Here is a 22,582-nt window from a genome sequence, read left to right as displayed (position 1 = left end):
AAAAATATTGGGATATACTACGTAATGTGCAATTGACCACTAGATGTCTTGATGGGTGGACCCACTTGTACAAAGGAGGCAGGGGGAAAGTATTATGTTAGTAGAGAAGTGGTGACAGCAGAATGGGCTGATCAGGAGAACTCTGACTTTGAATGTGCGATGTCACCTGAGCAACAAATCCATCAGGGACATTTGAATCCTATGAAGTTGCTCAAGTCAACTTCTGATTGTGAAGTGGGAATGCAAACAACCACAACTAAACTGAGACCAGGCAGACCTCATATACTGATGGACAAGGACTGTTGAACATTGTAAAAACTGGTTGTAAAACATCCCTTGAAATCAGTAGAAGTTGTAACAATTTGTTGACTTGGAGATGGAAAGACATGTGATTTAAATGTGATATCAATTAAACATGAAAATTCAGACACGGCTGAACACACAAACAGTTCAGAAAACAGTGAAGCCCAAATGCATCCTCGAATACATTGTGTGTGTGTGTGTGTGTGTGTGTGTGTGTGTCAGATATGGCTCTGCTCAATGCATTCACTACCCATGAAACGAGAAAAGATTAAAGAAAAAAAGGTGTGCAGAGTTTGCACAAAGCACGAAGCAAAATGATGCAGGAATGCACAGTGTGTAAAGTGATTTTACATCTACCACAAAGCTTTCGAAACTACTGTACCATGCAGGACTACTAATTTTTAGAATTCTAGATATTTTCCTACTAGAAACTTGTTGAAGGGAAGCATGTCATCTTGTAATTAAATTTTTTGTTGACAATATCAACCTTTAGGTGTCTTATTACAGTCCCTCAGAAGTCACACCTGAAGATGCCCAAGGAGGTTATAATTTCTATTAAAGTATTTTTTATGCATAAAGATTTATATTTAGTTACAATTTGAAGTATTGTTTGAAATATTGTAAATATATATGTAATAATACAGAGCAGTATCATATGAAACAAATATTAGGAATGTTTCATATATTGTGCTGTCCCATTTACCACATGTCATCTCAAAGTACTATGGCACTGATTTCTTTGAACTAAATGGTACAGCAAGGGGTTAAGAAAGTGCTAAATGTGGAAGGATATGTATGCTATTATAGTATTGTGTACTGGATACAGTAGAGGAACAGTTTGGAGGCAATGATCATAAGTGTCATCATGACAATGCACCCTGCCATAAAGCAGCATCTCTAAGATGGTTTGTGGTCAATAACCTTCCTGAAATGGTCTGGCCCATCCAAAGTCCTGACCTCAGCCCTATGGAATACCTTCGGGATGAGCTGGAATGTTAACTTTGATCTGAAGCAAAGTGTCAAACATGACTGTGGCCTCTGGCTGTGGCTGTTCAGTAGTAAAGGGCTGGCATTCCTTCCAACATTGAAACATCATTGAAAATGTCCCCAGCAGAGTTAAAAACCATCAGAAAGGTGAAGGGTGGAGACACCCCTTATTAATGGTCATTAATTGGTGTCTGGATACTTTCGATGAGGTAGTGTGTGTACTGAGCAAGTGGAATAAGGAAAGTTCCACCATGGTCTAGTAACAATGTTCAGAAAATACTGAGGAAACAAATTGTTGCATTATCAGTTAAAAAGGAAGAGAGAGAGAGAGAGAGAGAGAGAGAGAGAGAGAGAGAGAGAGAGAACTGGAAATGTCTGCAGGCAAGTTAGACATTTGAGACTACATAAAGATTGTTGCACAAAGCATACTTAATCTTCCATCTTTATACATTAGCAAATGATCTTGTCAAGAACCCAGGGAAATTCTGGTCCTACACAACACCTATAAGCAGGTCAAAGGCTTCTATTCAGTCACTTGTTTACCAGTTTGATGTGGCACTATAAGATAGCAACAGAAAAGCAAGTATAAATATTGCATTAAAGTTTTTTTTTTTTTTTTTTTTTTTTTTTTTTTTTTTTTTTTTTTGCAAGAGGATTGTAATGGTACACATCATTAGACAGTCGCACATGTGCCCATATGTAGATCATAGATATAAGCATTCCTAGCATTGAAAAGCAATTGAAAGAGTGGAAACTGAATGCCACCAGATTGGGATGGAGTCTCTATTCAGTTTTACAGAGTGTATTCTTTCATAATCGTCCTTAGTTAGCTTGCATTTACTGTGAATCTCTTGCACAGTGAAAAGTCTGAAGAAACTGGAAAAAGCTGCAGGTGACTTCAGTATATGAGAAGGGTAAAAGTATGGACACTGCAAAATTACAGACCAACATCCTTAATGCTCATGATCATATTATAAGTTCAAATATAATAAATTCCTTTTAGGCAAAGTAGCTTCTGTTTGTTCACAAATCAGAAAATATTTTGAAAGCATCTCTTGTACAAACTTGCCTTGCCCTTTTCTCGCAGTATCCTGCGAGCCATGAATGAAGAAAAGATTCCATATTCCTATGTTTCTGGAAAGTGTTTGACATGGTGCCTCACTGCAGACTTCTAATTAAGGTCAGAGTATACAAAATAGTATCTAAGATGAGCCACTTGAAGATTTTGTAAGCAATAGAACAGAACTTTTAATGTTGCATGTGTCAGCAATCGTGAATAATTTAATGATTATAAAGAATCTGCCTCGATTTCAAATTGAAACTGTATGTTGACCTAGGTTTCACTGCGGATAACCATGCCTTCTTCCAACGAAGGCGTGGTTATCCACGGTGAAACCTAGATCAACATCTGGCTTCAATTTGCAGTTTGCGGATAACCATGCCTCCTTCCAAAAAAGGTGTGGTTATCCTCAGTGAAACCTAGATCAACATCCGGTTCCAATTTGCAATCGAGGCGGCTTTATAATCAACAATAGAACAGAGTATGTTGTCTTGGCCGGCAAGTGTTACCAGAGACAAGGTTATTGTCAGGAGTGAATCAGGGAAGTGTGATATGGCCACTTTTGTTCTCCGTATACATAAACAACCTGACACAGGGTGATCAGCAATCTGTAACTGTTTGCTGATAATGCTGTAGTATACAGGAAAGTATAATCACTGTAGAAGGATATGTGGTGGCTTGGAGAGAATTTATATTTGATGTAATGAACGACAGTTTGCTCTAAATTTATAAAAATGGAAGTTAATGTAGATGAGTAGGAGAAACTACCCTCTAATGTTCGAATACATTATTAGTGGTTTTTTGCTTAGTGCAGTCACATCACTGAGATATCCAGGCATAATGTGACAAAGCAATATGAAATGGAATGAGCATGTAAGATGGGTAATAGGGAATGTGAATACTAGACTTTGGTTCATAGGAGAATTCTAGGAATGTGTAGCTTGTTTATAAAGGACGCCAGGTATAGAACACAAAATGCAACTCATTTGTTCTAGAATGCTGTTAATGTTGAGATCCTCACTAGGTTGGATTAAAGGATGACCTCGAAGCAATTCGGCAGCGTGCTGTGACATTCGTTATCAGTGTGTTGGATCAGCAAGTGTATATTATGGAAATGTTCATTGAACTCAAATTGGAATCTGTGGAGGGAGGAAGATGATCTTTTCATGAAACAATATTGAGAAAATTTAGAGCATGAATGATTCTACTCAGTGTCCATTTCACATAAGGAACATGAAGACAAGACAAGCAAAATTAGGACTTTGAAAGAGGCATACAAACAGTTGTTTTCACCTCCATTTGAGATTTGAATGGGGAAGGTAATGGCTAGTGATTGTACGAGGTATTCTCTGCCATTCACTGTATGGTGGCTTGTGGAATATTCATTCATATGTAGAAATTAGATATTGTTAAAGGTTTAAAGTTATCCAGTTGTGACATCAAGTAACTTTGTCGTATCACTCTTCAGTTGTCGTAATATTTCAGCCTTGAAGTTTGTCGGCTAACAATGGCTGACTGCAGGTTCTGTGCTGGAATAGAAACAAAGCATTGTCCATAATACTTTAAATGATGAAACTTACTCCTTTCTCAAAAATAATTCCTTTGGGTTTTTCCTTTAACCTTTGTTGGTCCAAATTGGTCCAGAGTAAGAGTTGCAGCAACTACAGCTTCACCCCACAAAGCTTTTGAAATATGCCATGCTGATGGAAGCCACAAATGTACATGTTCTCGTGTTCAGTAACTCCATTGTGCTGTGATTTGTGTTGCACAGTCTGAGAGTTTCAATGCAATTGACTCACCGTAGGGTCTTAAATCAGCTATCAAACTGCTTGCCATCATTCAGTTCTTTAACATTCAGTTGAGATTGTGCAAACACAATCTTGATAAATATTGGCAACTGATGTTTAATCTTTGTGCTGCAGAGATATCATCTTGAAACAAGAAAACTCGTCTTTAAAAACAAGAAGATATTGAGAATCAGTTAAAACCTTTTCTCCCAGTGTACCATAGACATTGGCGAAGAATGGTTATTGTGGGCTAGTCGATTGACACAGTTAGCAAAAACTAACCGATGATGTTTACCCAGCATACAACATCCACAGTTCACCAGCAACCTTTACATTCATGCCATGAGCTGTCAAGAATGATTGTACATTGTGTTTATTCTGGTGCCCAAATTTTTCATGTCACATTTGAAGAGCATCAGTAGCTTTATTCTTGCTGAATTACTTTCCATGCCAAAAGATAGTTCATTTACAGTAACTAATACCATCTGTATAAAATTCACATTTTAGTGTTGCTTTTTATACTACCTTTTTCCCCAACCTTCCTAACAGAAAATAAAATACAAACACAACTTGGACAGTACCACACATCTTCAAAATATCATTTAGTCTGCCTTTTTCCATCGAAAGTGTAAACATCAGTACAACTACTTCCAGATGCTTTGCTGTGTGCATTATATTTTTGTGTGGTCCATGTACTTTGATTTATTGGAAGGATTGTATGATACATAAGTCTAAAGTTTCTTACATGATGTGTTGCACCATTACAGTGTACCACTTTTCTACGTTTGCAGGGAAAACAAATTTCCTGAAGTCTTTTCTGGTATTATTTGTGATACTTTTACAGTGGATAACATTGCAGAATCACCATGATTAGGACAGTTCCTGGACGGTTGATCGTCTGCCAGAATGGTACCACTCCACTGATCAAAAATCAGAGTCAACATCGTGCTGCATCTGTAACCTCCCCATCACCCACATACAACTTCCCATGGATTGCATCCTTCATTGGGCCAAACAGATGGAAGTGAGAAGGTGCTAGATCTGGGCTGTAGGGTGGATAATGAAGAACATTCCAATGAAGTTTTGCGAGCTGCTTTTGGGTGTGCAGACGTGCTTGAGGCCTTGTGCTATCATGGAAAAGGAGAAGTTCGTTAGCTGCTGCTGCTTTTTCTTTCTTTCTTTTTTTTCCATCAACAAATGTGTTGGATTTGTTTCTTAACTCTTCTGAGGGTAGTACAGTACAGCAAACTTCAGAGTTGATTGTTGCACCATGAGAGAGGACATCAGAGTAACAGTGGAGATCACAGCTTTGAACTTCTTCAGAGGAGAGGTGTCTTGGCATCACTTAATGGATTGCCATTTTGTTTCTGATGAAGTGATGAAACTTTGTCTCATCATCTTTAACAGTGTTCGACAAAAAAGTGTCATGGCCAACCTCGTAATGTGAAAGCAATTCTGCACAGATGATCCTTCGCTAACAGCAGACATTCAGTTATGCAGCAAGGTGTTTGATGTGATTTGTTGATCACCTCGAATGAGTGTTCGCATGTTCCAGCATTGAAGTAGTCGCAGCTGTGTGTAACTGACCAGCAAATAGGTCGTGGTTTTCTGCCAAAAGAAACTAAATGACAGGTCTGCTTGGAATGCAGCTCCATTAAAAATGCCATTTTGAAGATTATGTACAGTGCCGCCATGTATTGGAACGTCATAAATCTAAAGGTGCTGAAGTGTGAATATTCTACAATGTTCCACAACAAATTCCACATTTTTTCAACCGAAAGTGGCCTAGAAAAAACTGTTTCAGTACTTACTGAATGGCTCTCACATACAATCTTTAACACAGATATTGTCTTACATGTCATATGGGGTGGAGTTCTCTAGTCCAACAAAATGTATCTGGTAATGTCTGGATACTTTCAGTTGCATTGCATATGCTGTGAATTTAAAATGGTCTATTACCCATGTATTTGTAAAGATTGTGTGTTTAATACATGATGCTCTGAAGTTGTTTTATCAATTTTCAGTCCACCAGGTGAATGGACAGTTGTGAATAAGGACATGCTACCAGCTATTGCAATAATGGCATTTGGTAAGTAATTTTAAGACTTTTTTATGCAGTGCAGTAAGGATAATTTTAAACATTTTAGTGTTCCATTACAGTATCAGTTAAGGCATTCATAATGTTTAATATTCAGAAGAGTTTCTGGCTGAAATTACAAAATAGTAATTTCTGTTGGCACACTTGAGAAAGTACTATTTGCTGCTTCAGGTTTAGTAGAGCTGAGAAGTTTGTATCGGTCATGCATATTTAGATGATATGCTTTTATTCTGAGTCGAAAGGAATTCCTGTTATCTTTTTACAGCTATTGCATAGTATTCTGAGCAGCATGGAGTTAAGTACTGAGGACACCAAGGCATGCAGTTTTGATTGTAGAGCTATATGCTACCTGCTTTCATAATCTGGAAAGGACTATTGATGTTAAGAGGTAAATTAGTGACACAAAGTTAAAGGCTCTTAATAATGGGTGGTGGGCAGTACTATTCGGTGGTGGTGGTGGTGGTGGTGGTGGTGGTGGTGGTGGTGGTGGTGGTGGTGGTATGAAATGCCTTAATATTCCCTATTGCAGTTGGAGGCAATACACTGTATTCTGTAAGAAAATATGGTAACAGGGTTTTTATAGCTGCATGCCGGTGCAAATAAAGTGTGCCACATTAGCTGAGAGCCTTTGGTCATAAACTTTGTTCAGAAATATAACTGGAAATACAGTAGTATAGTTCATGATTGTCACAGCACATGCCAGACTTTGGTAATAAAGATGAGGTTGCTGTTTCATGGTTTTAAAAGCAGAGTAAGTAGTTAAATGAAGTTGTATCTCCACTTTCGTGAATTCTCATAAGTTACCAGGTGTCAAGAATAAAAAGAAATAAAACAGCAGTGATCCACAAAGTCCAAAGTCATGCTATGCAGAAATACTACAGCGAAAAACCATCCAATACAAAATATAAGTGTGTAACGTGCACGGTAACGAATCCAAACTAGTTGAAACTATTAACTCACTGCAAGAAACTGTGCACAGATCAGTTGAGGAGAACAGAGTGCTTGGTGATAGGGTGAAAAATATTGAAAGTGAATGTAATAAACTGAAGTCAGCCAAGCAGACCAAAAGCGAATGTAACAAAGGAGAAGTGCACACAGTGGCTGAAGATAATTTTAATAACATCATTGCTACACAAATCATAGCGTATATGCTGCTTCAGCTACTGGGGGAAAAAAAAACCCCTCTCTCATGTGCTGCATCAAAGTACTTGATCAGAAAACCATCAAATCATAAGCCAAGAGGAAAAATCACAAAAATTATGCAACCTGTGAATTGCTCCAGCCGAAATCAACATTTGAAAGTAAAAACAGTACATTTCCAACACTAAAGAAGGCATAAATTGTAACTAATGTGTAAAAAAGGTAGTAATGTCTACAAATAGACATTATGCAGAAATCTGCAGCAGTATTGCGAATGTTCATAGGACTGAAGCTCACAAATCTGGTAGAGAACTTTGCGCCACTCGTGGCTTTCATATCAGCTGGCCTAGGAAAGTTCATTTAGACTATAATTTATAACACAATTGCAAATGCAATAAACAATGTTAACCCAAGACAAGTTTGAATGAAGAGTGTACCACTACACTAGATAATTTTAGGACTGACTGTAGACATACTACATTGGACAACTGGCTGCTGAAAGAACAAGGTAAAAGTGCTTCTTCCCAATCTCAGTGTGCGGAACAGACCAAATTAGAGAAATGGGTAGTGAAAAATACCTTGCCCAGACCTTCAACTGAAACTTCTTTTTAGAGAAAACAATGTAACTGCTACTGCTAAACAAAAAGTGGCAATTTGTCGCCAAAACATTAGAAGCCCGTACAGTAAGATCAATGAACTTATCAATATCCATGAGCCATGAGATAGAGTACGCCCATGTTCTGTACGTTAGTGAGCATCATATTTATTCTGGTATAGAAAAACTTGTGATAAATAATTATTAATTAGCAACATCGTTTTGTAGAAAGTGTAAAGAAAGAGTCAGTGTTGCCATTTATGTTAAAAATAGTGTGACAGCAATTGATGTGCAGAATTATTGTTTGGAACATCATTTGGAAGTGCGTGCCATAGAATTGTTTTTAGGTAACTCCCATATATATCAGTGATTAACAGTGCACAGAGAACCTTCAGGGAACTTTAGTCTCTTTTTGAAGAAGGTAGAAGCTGTCGTAATATACTTATTCAAACAAAAAAGGGATGTGATATTGCTTGAAGAGTTCAGTGAAATGAAATGAAATGTCGTGTGACGAGGGCTTCCCGTCGAGTAGACTGCTCGTATGGTGCAAGTCTTTCCATTTGACGCCACTTTTGCGACTTGCGCGTCGATGAGCATGAAATGATGATGATGATTAGGACAACACCACCCAGTCCCTGAGCGGAGAAAATCTCCGACCCAGCCGGGAATCGAACCCGGGTGCTTAGGATTGACAGTCTGTCGCGCTGACCACTCAGCTACCGGGGGTGGACAAGAGTTCAGTGTAAACTTCATAACAAATTCCAGAGAAATGTCAGACCTATAAAATCTGATGTACACATATAATCTTGTTTCTGTGATTAGCTTCCCTACTAGACTAACTACATGTTCAAGCACACTGATAATATATTTATAGACCAGACCAAAATAGGTGATAAAACTACCAGACAAGTCCTGAATGGTCTCTTTGACCATGATGGACAAAGACTCATTATAAATAGTGCAAGTATCTATGACAGTGATAGTGGCCCCCTGTTGGAAAATAGCTAGGACAACTAATGATAAAACTATCTAGAGTTTTAAATCACATCTCCAAACAACAGATTTGATACCTGTGTATAATTTAGAAAATGCCAATTCCAAGTACAATCATTTTCAGTAATGAAGGGGCACTGATATTTGAAAACACCTTCCCTCTCCTCCCCCCCCCCCCACCCCCCTCAAAAAAAAAAAAATCACCTAAGACCCAAACCACAAAACATACGAAAAAGCCATGGATAACCACTGGCTAAGATTTCATGTGAAGGGAAACGAAAAAAAAAATTCTGACAACCACAACCAGCTAAATCAGTATAAAAATAATGTAAAATTATTTAAAATTCAAAAAGTTTGTATCTATGCCCCGAAATTAATAAATCTAGTAACAAAATCGAATGACGGTAGACAAGTACAAAATAAAGAGGCTGTGGCAAAAAAATCTTTAATGAGCACTTTTTAAGTGTTGCCAAGAAAACGGGACACAATGGGTCCTTAGAAGAGGCCTTCAAAATAATGAAAGTTCATTTCCCAAATTCCATAGAGCAGATAGCTGTAGCCCCAATAACAGTACAGGAAGTAAGAAAAACCATTTTCTTAAAAATAAATAAATAAACTGGTGTCAACATCCCCAGCAAACTGCTAAAAACCTGCTGCAATCAGTTCAGTTAAGTCCTAGCTCACATACTCAATGTCTGTCTGAAACAAAATATCTTCCCTGACAGGATGAAGTATGCTATTGTAAAACCTCTCTACAAAAAAGATGATGCCTCAGATGTGACAAACTATTGTCCTCTCTCAGTTGATTACATTTTTTAAAGTCCTCAAAAAATTAATATATGTCAGGATAGTTGATCTTCTATAAAACTTTGCAGTAATTCGTAAAAACCAGCTGGATTCAGAGTGAGTTTCTCCACAACCAGAACTATATTTTAATTTACAAATAATGTTTTGGAATGCCTTGACAAGGAGACATTGCCTATGGACACATTTTTCGATCTGTCTAAGGCCGTTGACTGTCAGTCGTAGAATTCATATAGAGTCAGTGTGCCACTATGGACTCAGACGACGAATGGGCAACGGGCTGAAATCTTACATAAAAGGCAGACAAAGAAAATGGTGTTAGATGGTAACAATATGCAGGTAGGAGGGGTAAACTCAGTGGGAACAGTAAATTATGGAGTTCCCCAAGGTTCTGTCCTTGGTCCTGTACTTTCAGGAAACACATTCCTCACACACTAATAAAGAAGAGATGTTATGTGGACATGTGTCCGGAAACGCTTAATTTCCATGTTAGAGCTCATTTTAGTTTCGTTCACCTACGCTCAATGGAGCACATTATCATGATTTCATACGGGATACTCTACCTGTGCTGCTAGAACATGTGCGTTCACAAGTACGACACAACATGTGCTTCATGCACGATGGAGCTCCTGCACATTTCAGTCGAAGTGTTCGTACGCTTCTCAACAACAGATTCGGTGACCGATGGATTGGTAGAGGCAAAGCAATTCCATGGCCTCCATGCTCTCCTGACCTCAACCCTCTTGACTTTCATTTATGGGGGCATTTGAAAGCTCTTGTCTACGCAACCCCGGTACCAAATGTAGAGACTCTTTGTGCCCGTATTGTGGACGGCTGTAATACAATACGCCATTCTCCAGGGCTGCAGCAGTGCATCAGGGATTCCATGCGACAGAGGGTGGATGCGTGTATCCTCGTTAACGGAGGACATTTTGAACATTTCCTGTAACAAAGTGTTTGAAGTTACGCTGGTACGTTCTGTTGCTGTGTGTTTCCATTCCATGATTAATGTGATTTGAAGAGAAGTGATAAAATGAGCTCTAACGTGGAAAGTAAGCGTTTCCGGACACATGTCCACATAACATATTTTCTTTCTTTATGTGTGAGGAATGTTTCCTGAAAGTTTGGCCGTACCTTTTTGTAACACCCTGTGTGTATAATCAGTGACCTACCTTTGTCCTCAAACAAAGCAAGCAACTTCACAATGTTTGCAGATGTTGCAAGTATTGTGATAGGCAATAAGACACCTGACCTAGAATTAAGTGCCAGCCAATTACCTGAGGATGTTCTGAATTGGTTCACGATAGTCTATATCAGTAAATCTCAGCAAAACCAGTTCCATTCATTTCCATTCTGGTCACAAAAGCCCACAGGAGATAAACATCGCACATGGGAGCCAGCAGATACAGAGGGTAGATTATGAAATCCTTGGTCATACATATAGCTAACAGGCTTAACTGGGAACACTATATCCATTAAACCCTGAAAAGGCTTAGTTCAGCAACATTTGCCATATGGATAATAACCAAAATTTGAGACATCACTGTCTCAAAATCTGCTTACTTTGGCTACTTCCATTCGGTTACGTGTTAAGGAATAATCTTCAGAGGCGACTCACCACTGTCGAAAGAACTCTTTACAAGTCACAGAAAGGCTGTCCGAATTTTGTGTGGAGTGCCTCAAAGAACCTGACCTCAACCTTTCTAAGCAAATAGGAATACTAACCACTACTTCACAATATCTGTTTTCAATTATGACATTCATGCCTCACAATCCTTCTCAATATGAAATGAATGAAACATACCATCATCTTAACACAAGAAGGAAATGTGACATACACTGTGACCTGAAAACTTTGTCTCTGGTACAAAAAGGTAATAATATTAAGTGTCTACGAGGTAATAATGTACTATTTAAAAGCAAGCTAAAAGAGTTATTTCTTGAAAAAAGTTTGTATTCTCTAGAAGAATTCTTTAGCTGAGATAGCTAAGGTTATTTTTCATGTATTACTGTGTATTCCTGAGTCAATATATCTTGCTGCTTTAATTAGATTAATGGGTGATCTGTAACTCCAGAAGATGGTCACTTTTACTTGGTAAAAAATTGTTTAGATAATATCTGAAAATTGTATCTTAACCTGTGTGAGTGTAATTAGAACTTACTGTTTGTTACTTTGTTGTTATTATTTTCAGGTTGTATTCTTAATCTTTGTTTATTGTCCTGATGGAAATCACTGTATCATGAATTAAATGTTTTGACTCATTCCACATCCATGCGTTACCATGCAAAAATGGATCTATGAAATACGTATTACAATGAAGAAATAAATAAATAAAAATATTACAGTTTATGTCTTTAGTAGTGGAGGTGTAGTTGTAGTTGTCTCAGCTTTCGGCAGTGTTTACTTCTTGCTGTGTAGTCGGTAGCATAAAAACAACAGCCTGTTTAGTTTAATTGCTTAAACGTTGTCGTAATATTCTCTCTCCATTACTGTAATAAATACAGAGATGACATAATCAGTAGTGTAGAAGCATTTTTTGCTTGGTCAGTTGTATGCTGACATTTGAACAGGCATCTGAAGCTCAGTTGTTGTGAAAAGAATAATCATGGTCATTAAAATTAGCAAAACAGTGTAGGACAAACTTCCAGGACATGTAGAGGGAGTGAGTACATAATATTTTCAATAGGAGCCCATGTCCAGAAATGTACCATTCCCGTTTTATAACAGTTTCAGTTCAGAAGTTTAAATCGTCCACTTCTGCTTGTGGAGTTCAATTAGGTGTGACCCAGTAAAATTATTACATAACAGTTCAAAAGGAAACATAACAGAACATCCATTTTGTTTGTGTTAACACTTAAGCATTATATGTTTACTTGTACAGAACAGTATTGATGCATTACAGCAGTGGCTTGATGTGATGACCGCCAACGTTGTTACAGACATTATATCTATGAAGCATGTTCTGGTACACTCTCTCTCTCTATCCCACCATCCCACCTGCCACTGTCTCTTCAATTTCTAATACAGTACCTATAACTCATGCCAGCAGATCTTTCTCTGTCTCTGTAAGAGTCTCATAAATTAAACTTTGCATATGACCCCACAAGTAGTAGCCCATAGGACTTCATCTTGTCTATCCTATTGCATACCAGGACAAGCAACTCTGAGACTTTTCTTTTTCCCTCAGCAGATGTGGACACGCTAAACATCCGAATGGAAACCGTTGTAGAACGGGAACTGTACATTTAGAGACATGGGTTCTTATTCAAAATATTATGTGCTCACTCCCCTCAAAAAGTCTTAGAAGTTTATAATGGGAATTTCTGAACACCCCGTATAGTGGTTAAACATCCTAGGTTAGTCCTATATCTCTTCAGTGTTGTCTGGAACAAGTGCATCAATAAGGCCTAAATGCGTTTTTGTGCTGGATAACAGTAAAATGAATTGTGAGAGGATTTCACCCTCTTCTAATTTTATACTTTCGTGAAACAGCAAAAATACAGTTCATGACTATGGATATTAAGGTCAGATAAACAATAAATGGTCCTGTGCATGTGTGTGCCCATATGGTGGTGGGAGTTATTTGAAGCTATTATAGGAAAATATTTTTGGTACTTTGCAAGACTGTTTAAGTTAATTACTAACACTGAGTTTATAATTTGTCTTTTTGTAGTTTTGGTAGTACATGTGGAACACAAGTTGTAATAGCACACTGAGTAAAATTTGCTTGTGTTTAAATTTTCTTATGAAGAGTTTCTGATTTAATGCCCTTACAAGTAGCTAAAAACTTTTAACATAGTATGTACAGAAAAGTTCCTTTGCAGCGTTCATGTGCCACCACAACACTTTCTTGGTGTATAGTTCAATTAAGGATGGTAACCAGCAGCTTTGGAACAAAGTAACTCACATATCTGTTACAACATCCTACATAGTCACACTGTTGTTTGGAATTGCTGGATATGCAACATTTAAGCAGTTTTCACAAGGTAATCGCTGTTAAAAAATGTCTGTGTATGTATATTCTGAAGTTAGATTTTTAAACTCCTGATGACTCAAATTGCTGAACAACATTCAACTTTTTTTTAGGTGATTTGCTTGAAAATTACTGCTGGGATGATGCATTAATAAATGTTGCAAGAGTTATGTTCTGTTTCACCATCCTTCTTACATACCCAATAGAATTTCTCGTAACAAGAGATGTCATTCAAAACATAATGTCAGCATACAGTTTGTGCCTAGATTATCCAAAAGCAGTACACTATGGCTTAACAATCAGCCTTATTTTTTCTACATATCTACTGTCTTTGACAACTGATTGTTTGGGCATTGTCTTGGAACTTAATGTAAGTATGAAAAAAATTCTTTGTGAATAAAATATTATGTTGTTATACTTTAACTTAAATGTTTGATTCTCAGCTGCAAATATTCTTTTTGGTATTGTGTGAAAGGTAATTGGTGTGACATAGCCTGTAAGGGTGTGGACAGATACTGTGTTAGAGGTTAAAGCAGGCCAAATAAGTCTTTGATTAAAGCATGTATCATTAGAATCAGTGCACCACTTTAGTTGTGTTGATCATGTTGTTCCAAACTGAAAATTTGTAAATGTGATATGGTTTACCAACCTATACTGATTCTCAAACATGACATGTGGTCTCCATGTCTAATAACTCTACCTTAGGATGACTGTCAAGTGTAGTACCATAATATGAATTATATCAGAGGGAGAAACTGAAACTCAAATGATAGTGTAGGATGGCTAAGGAATCTGAAGCAGTATAATTTACTGATAATATTTGTGAGCCAGTGTGACCTGCTTCTGTCTTAGCAACTACTTCATAGGTTGGCAGTTTGTTGAAGAGCAAAGTGTGAAGGATTAATGCTTTTGTCAGATACTGAGACCCGTGAGCAGCATTAGATGTAGGCATCAAGCAACTAGGCTTTTAAACATCACTTTTAAAATGTTTTTTAGAAGTTGGCATTAAAGAACTGAATTAAAGTACATATTTAAAATCATTGGGAATAGTAGTGCTTTGAGATCAATGAATACTACTTTCGTTTGGCATTGCATATCATGTCTCTTAGAGAATTTGTGCTTACACTAGGTGTGCTATATTTCGTAGTGTGTAATGTGTAGAACCCAGTAATCTTAGTGTTAAATAAATTCTTGATTTCAAGGCAATATGGCAACTATTATTAAAAACATACACAAAGATCTCATGGAAAAATTCGTTGGTCCTATGAGAATGTTTGTCAACAACCTTGTACAACCAGAAGTTATTATTAAAGGCTTTACTGCAGAATAATGATAAAGAATAGACATGTAAATTTAGTGTAATGTAATTAACTATGTGGAGAAATGCCATGCTCCATATTTGCAGATTTGACATGGCTCACTTCAATTAGAATTGCTGATTTGTTTGAGAAACAAGATGAAATTCAGTAACAATTTCAGTATCACTATTGGAGAGCACTGTGAGGGTGTTACAGAATCCTTTTGTAATGCAAGGCAAAGGTATTGGAAGAAAATACCACATTTATGCAGAAATTCAGAATGTACAATTTTGCACATTCTTTGCTGCTTCCACCACATATATTTAACCACATGGAGTTTGACAGAAACAAAAGGGGGGACTGAAGTATCTGAAGAGGTGGACAGTCTCCAGTCCCTACTCCCTGCCCTCCAGATTCTGCAAACAATTATTCCTGTCACATACATTTATATTTACGAAGAAAGACTGTTACTGTACAATACAATAGATAGTTAATTGCACGGTACTACAGTTAACATACTGCTGGTACAATTGACTTAGTCATGGTGCCATAACAAAGAGCAGTGTGGAGTCTAGTGTAAATTCAAATTGAATGTGTTGCATATGAGCAGTAGCCTATTTGCATCCACTGTGGGCTGCTTGACCTGAAATATTTAATATTTACTTGGACAGGTCAAGTGTGCTTTTGACAAGAGTTTGTTTTAAAATGGCGAATATGAATGTGCAAATCCACTGTAACTGGAGAAATGTCACTGTGGATGTTGGTTACGTGCATCTGGAAAGCGTACTTCTGTCTGGAGGAATTTAAAAACGTTAAAACTATCTTGCTGTAATATTAGTAATAGCAAAGAAATTTTGTAACTACTGGAGAATTATTTTACCATTTCCAATTTATGTATAAGTTTTGGTGAGGAATGATTTGTAGGATAACTTCTTTGGTGCAGCATGGAAGAAAATACATCTTTGTTAGTGTCAACAGGGCCCTTTAAACATAAAATGTGTAATGTGAAAATACAGGCCAAAGCCATAAATATGTTCTGGTCTTTTATTTTATATGCAGTTTTCATTGAAGTCCTCATAACATTTTTCCAAAGCAAACTTTGTTATAAATTTTCAAATACTTTTTGGAAGAAAGCTCTCCAGTAAATATAAGAAAATTCACATGGCACAAGGGGATTGGGTTAAGGCTTGAAGAAATTAAATTGGCAATCCAACATTTTTACAATGTATTCAGTGCAGAGAGTTGAGAATGTGTATGTGATATGCTGGGTAATAATTCAATGAATTACGGTAATCTGAATCGTTTATAACAACTAAGTCTCAGGCGACTAATGACCTCAGAAGTTAAGTTGCATAGTGCTCAGAGCCAACCAGCCAACAAATAAGTCTGTTATGTACATGTTTTGCAGATCATCTACCTGAATCATTGTAATTTTATGGGATAGTCAGTTTGCACACAATTTAACATAATTAAGTTCTGCACATGGGGACGTGCCAACCATGTACTGCAACAAAGATTACTTAGATAATAACATTAATAATAACATTAGTACGTTTATTGTTTATAAGTTTGTGAGAAAGTATTTTTTCTATCATTGTATTAAATGTATGTTGTTGCGTAGCTTGCAATTTCTCAAGTTAACAAAATTTGATTAAGAATAATGGTTGTTTTCATCCAGTATGATAATGAGCATCATTATTCATTTTTGACCAGTGGATTTCTATTTTTACTATAAATTTGACTAGATACATGTGCACTATGAAACTCAACATTCCCAGATCTTTGAAGGCATGTTTACAAAGTATTGCACAAATACCAAATATTTCAATCAAAATATTTCATTTACCACCTCAAAAAAATTTGGTCTTACCCAGCAAAGCAGACTGAAGATCTGGCAGTAACAGCAACTGATTTAGTCACATGACGAAGTGCAGTCACACTCCAGCTTAAAATATTGCCCATTGTTACCAGACAGTGCAAGCATTAAAAGTGATTGAAGACAATACCTTTGCAGTCAGACATGGCGGCATGCTATTAACATTAAATTTGTCAATGAGAAGGCGAAAGTGGTGACACTGCAGACAGAAAAGATGACAGAATGTATGAGCAATCAGTTATAGATGAGTAAATGTGGAAATTATAAAACAGGTTATGATACTGAAATGAGTGGAACTGAAGAACCCTGCTTGACAACTGTTAAACACCCCTCCCCCCCCCTCTCATTCTCTCTCTCTCTCTCTCTCTCTCTCTCTCTCTCTCTCATTCTCTCTCTCTCTCTCTCTCATTGTCTCTCTCTCTCTCTCTCTCTCTCATTGTCTCTCTCTCTCTCTCTCTCTCTCTCTCTCATTGTCTCTCTCTCTCTCTCTCTCTCTCTCTCTCATTGTCTCTCTCTCTCTCTCTCTCTCTCTCTCTCTCTCTCTCTCATTGTCTCTCTCTCTCTCTCTCTCATTCTCTCTCATTCTCTCTCTCTCTCTCATTCTCTCTCTCTCTCTCATTCTCTCTCTCTCTCATTCTCTCTCTCTCTCATTCTCTCTCTCTCTCTCATTCTCTCATTCTCTCTCATTCTCTCTCTCATTCTCTCTCTCTCATTCGTGTGTGTGTGTGTGTGTGTGTGTGTGTGTGTGTGTGTGTGTGTGTGTGTGTGTGTTTTGGACAATAGTAATCGCAGGCAATAATGAGTGACTTGAAAACAGTACATGTGTAATAAGAGGTGGAGTGGTATCTTTGTAATGAAAATGGTGCAGATTTAAACATGTGGCGATAACGGGATAAGACATATCACTCATGTTTGACACAGTTCAGACCCCCAATATAAAGTTTGACATTAGATGCTCAGTAAGGTATATGCCCCCCTTGAACACTAAAACACATTTTGCACCTGTTGTTCATGCTGGCTACCAAGCTGTTGATGTCTTCAGAATATTACCTCACTCCTCTCTCAAGATTGTTTCCAGTTCTTGTACAGTTAGAAGAGTGAATGTTCATTGAGAAAAAAGTCTGCCAAGATCATGCCAGGCATGTTCTTTAAGGTTTAGGTCTGGAGAGTATGCAGGTGATTATATATGTTCACTATCTCGACTTTCCAGTGTCTGACACACCAACAGTTCTGTGTGGGCAGGCATCATCTTCCAAGAACAGAAAGCTGTGACATAGTGTACCCCTAAACAGACAGACATGATACAAATAATTTACCTGCAATACTGCTGTGCAGTAACTGTACCTTGTGCAAAGAGGTGTGGCAGTGTTCCACATTGATGACATTTGTGAACATTACATAGCTACCTCCTTCGCACCCCCGCTCCCTCTCCCTCCTTCGCACCCCCGCTCCCTCTCCCTCCTTCGCACCCCCGCTCCCTCTCCCTCCTTCGCACCCCCACTCCCCCCCCCCCCCCCCCCGTCAGTCTCCGTCCTCCGCGCACTGCCCCCCCCCCCCCTGTCACTCTGCCTCCCCCTCCCCCTGTCCTTCTTCTTCTTGCTGCATATTAAATGTGATATCAGTTGCCTTTGTCATCCCATGAATATATAATTTAATACTCACAAATTTTCTGTTGAAATTATGTTGTTTATAGAAAATAGTAATAAAGTTCACCAGTTTCAGCTGCTGAGCACTCGTCATCAAAACTAAAAAGAACAGAAAAGACAGAATCCATAAAGTTAATGTAATAAGAGTTAAAGAAAGCACGTACATGTTAGATGGAATTATAACCAGTCAGCTTATTAGAGTAACATATCACAGTAATGATCGCACAATATATAAACTGCCTTTTGTGCTTCTGTGTTGGACTTACAAAGTATATTTCCTTCAAAAACTCCAAATAATTTCTATCTACTCACTCCTCTGCCCCCTACTACACACACACACACACACACACACACACACACACACACACACTCTCTCTCTCTCTCTCTCTCTCTCTCTCTCTCTCTCTTCATTTCTAATTCAATCTTTATTTGCATAAAGAAAATTATAATCTTACTGTCTACTGACTGTTAGCAAAGTACAAAATTTATTATGTCTGATGTTTTCAATATTATAGAGACCCAGAGGACGGTAGTTTCCAAATTAATGGTGAGAGAATTTTAGAAAAAAGACTTAATGAAGCTTTATGAGAACAGTGTATGATTTCCTCAATTGTCATTTAGCTGTTAGGCCTGTCATCAGAAATGTTTCTCAGTTGTTGCTTAATTAATAAAAAAAATTGTCCTTGAACAGTAGTGAGCCAAAAACTGATCTCATTGTGGTTCTATTCCCTCCATCTTCCCGGTCAGTAAACTCTAATCTGTCTCCATATTCAGCAAAACTTTCCACATTCCTTTTGTTGAATATGAGATGAATGTTCTTTTATGCACATATAATTTCATAACATTTCAGTTGTAGCAAAGTGTCAGGATACTTATGAATATCCCAGGTGACAGAAATTAGTGTTGTTTCACCCAGTATGTTGTATCAGCAGCAACAATGTTACACTAATATATATAATCTTTTAGTAATCAATTTAAAAAATATTGGTGGTATTATTGATATTTCCTTATGTTTTCCCTAAACTGAAGCTATTTGTACAAATATTTCAGAAAAATTATGTAATAGTGTTGTTTGCAGTGATTTCTGGATGTAATTTGTACCTCCCATTTGACTTACGTTAGTATGACATACATGTGCAGAGTGAGACTGCTAACTTTGCTGTTCCACTGTCATAACATTTTTCAGATGAGGCCTCTTCCAACTGTTCACTTAATATTCATGAAATCACAGTCCCCCATACCAGAATGTTCTCTAGTGCCAAATAAGCCATGAACATCTGATACCTTATTGTTAATACTTCAGTTTGCAAACTTCAGAGTACACAAATGTCATTAACTTCAACTTGAACAGAATTTGGCATAAAATGACCATCTGGAGAGCGATCATGATGTATGTAACTTTTGTCTTGATCCCATAGCATTTTGAATAGAATTACCAATTTTGGCTGTGCAATAACTATCTTTGTACTCTACTATAGAAGTACAAGAAAGTAAATTACTAGCTACTACATTAAGAGATTGAAAAGAAATGGCAGAAGTTATAACACTTTCTGTTACACTGCAACAACTTGTAAAGATGGCAAGTCAAAGCTGCCATGCATGCTTCTGTCAGTCCTGTGTAGGAGGTAAAGTGATCCTGGACGTGGTCGATGCTTGCATAATGCACAAATAAACATACAAAGTAATGAAAAGAGAATTTGGTACAGTTCTTTAAAATATTCTCTGTTGCAGATGAGAGCAAGATTTAAAAAAAGCAAGATTTAAAAGAAAAGTTTAATCATGTGAAAAGTGTATTAGTCTTCTGACAGCTTTTTGTGATCATTTAAAAAATGAGACACATGTAAACTGACATAACAAATAAGAAGTAGATACCTCAAAATTCTGGAGGAACTAGAAATTTTTGGTGGGAAGAAAGAGCACCTTGATCCTATTCTTAATGAACAAATTGTCTTCAGCCAAACATTTTATTTCAAAATCTCTGAGGAACTTATTTCCTGACATTTGAGTTCCTAGCAAGAAGTTCTATCGTGCACCGCCGAAGGCTTGCAGATACCAACAGTGCCGCTATCACCTACAGAGCTCTGTAAATGAATGGCACATGGTCCAGTGCACTGCTCCCTGCAGGAATGTCCGCTCCCTTGAATAGCACAACAAGAACTGTAGCAAAAGAAATGTCACGCAACTAGGAGTAACCTGTGCCATCTCGTGATGGCAGGTGCTCATCACTGCCTTCCCACTATAAATTATTCTATCTGTTGTTTTATTGAAATACTTTTGTAATTTACTTCATTTCATTACTTTGTCTGTTCCCATTCATTTTCATTTCTATTACTTCTGTCCTAATCAAAATATGAACTAGAATATGAGAAACAGGGCAGTATGCATGTTCTCTAAGATTATTCTGTCTTTTTCCTCTATAAGAATGTTTTTAAAGCCCTCAAAATGTATTCAATTTTAGAATGATTTCTGTAATCCATTTTTATTTTTAGAACATTTTGATTAACTATGACCAATTTAAACTGTCAGAAAACTAATACATTTTTCATATGATTAAACTTCATTTTGTAAGAAAATCTTACTTTCTTATATACAACAGATATTTTAAAGAACTGTACTGAATTTCTTTTGTTTATTTATTTGTGCATTATCCATGGATTGACCACCTCTCAGGTTGCTTTGCATCCTATATGTAACTGATTGCAGTCTGCATGTCAGTTTCGTTTGTTATTTTTACATGTTACGACCTTTTGTAGTGCAGCAGAATGAGAGGTATATTGTGTTTTTGTTATAACATTTCACTTGTTTTTAAGCTCTTGATGTATTAGCTATAATCCGTTCATCATAAGATTAAACGTTATGTAAACAAACATAAACGCGATGATTGGTCAGAAGCCGTAGCACACGTACACTGGTGTTGTTAAGCTCTTGGAAGTAGCTCCTACTTATGTATAAGATACCTTATTACTAAGTTATATTACATAAAACTTTGATATCAAATATATTAACAGCCATCAACATTTTTCAAATCACACTTCAGTTACATTGTTTTTATTTAAAAAATTGTTTACAGTCACAGCCTTTGCAGCGTTGTGCTCTGATTGTTGCCCAGCTAATGCACAGAATAAAAATGGCTGAAGCTGCTTTCTGTTCCGTAGTGAAACACGTGCATGAAACACGGTTAAAAACTGGCAAGAAATATTTTGTTCTTAATGTTTTTCATAAATTTACGGACATAATCAGTTTCTAAGTTTTCTCAGAGATTTCTATACTGCAGTTGATCAATAAACTTATAGTAAACGTGTAGCGCAGTTGATAGCAAACAAAAAATTCTGAGTGAAAAGATGATTGATGAACTTGAACAAATGTCATGGGACTTCCATCTCAAACAAATATAACAACCTAAAATGAACAAAAAAGGTGTAGTAGGATGTGAACCAAATGTGGTTATTCGTTTGTTGGCTCAAATCTCCCTATCATAATTTTTTTTTTTTTCCTCATTAGGTTTGAAATACCTACATCTCGTTGTTATAAAACTCATAATCTCTTTTGTGAGTAATGCAAGTCATCTTGTTTCTAATTAAATACTGGATGCAAAATTCCTGTTTTCATTTCAAATACAAATTCTTAATTTTTGAGTTTTATGAAAGACTGTTCATAAAAGTTGTTTAAATTACAAAAAAATAATGATTTAATTTTTTAAGGAAAAAATGAAAAACCAAATCGTTGTTACTTGAACCATGTCCATCGTTTCATGCCACAGAGGTAAATAAGTATTGAAGAAACATGAAAAGCAATCATTTTCATAGCATTGAGCACATCACACAAGAGCTAAAGTTTTAAATTTGCTACTGTACCATTACAATATAAACCCTACAGAACTGATCTGGAGCCAAGTGGCGGGATTTAGCCCAAGAAGTAACAAGACTGTTAAGCTTCCAGTCGTACTGGAATTAACACACGCAGCTTTTTCACTCGTCACTGCCGAATGCCGCCGGGATATAGAACGGCTTGTCATAAAAAG

The 22,582-nt window shown here is 37.1% G+C and overlaps 1 protein-coding gene across 2 annotated transcripts in view; it reads left to right on the top strand.

Moving 5' to 3' along the window:
* LOC124721912 (putative sodium-coupled neutral amino acid transporter 11) overlaps positions 1-22,582 on the top strand; it is an 80,292-nt gene that overhangs the window by 42,170 nt on the left and 15,540 nt on the right. For both annotated transcript variants that reach the window (XM_047247067.1, XM_047247068.1), the window contains exons 7-9: positions 6,162-6,226; positions 13,593-13,754; positions 13,855-14,111. In XM_047247067.1, the coding sequence (XP_047103023.1) occupies positions 6,162-6,226; positions 13,593-13,754; positions 13,855-14,111 (484 nt within the window). The remainder of the gene's footprint in view (positions 1-6,161; positions 6,227-13,592; positions 13,755-13,854; positions 14,112-22,582) is intronic.

Source organism: Schistocerca piceifrons, chromosome X (assembly GCF_021461385.2).
Source record: "Schistocerca piceifrons isolate TAMUIC-IGC-003096 chromosome X, iqSchPice1.1, whole genome shotgun sequence".
NCBI lineage: Eukaryota > Metazoa > Arthropoda > Insecta > Orthoptera > Acrididae > Schistocerca > Schistocerca piceifrons.
This window is presented reverse-complemented; position numbering and strand designations above follow the sequence as displayed.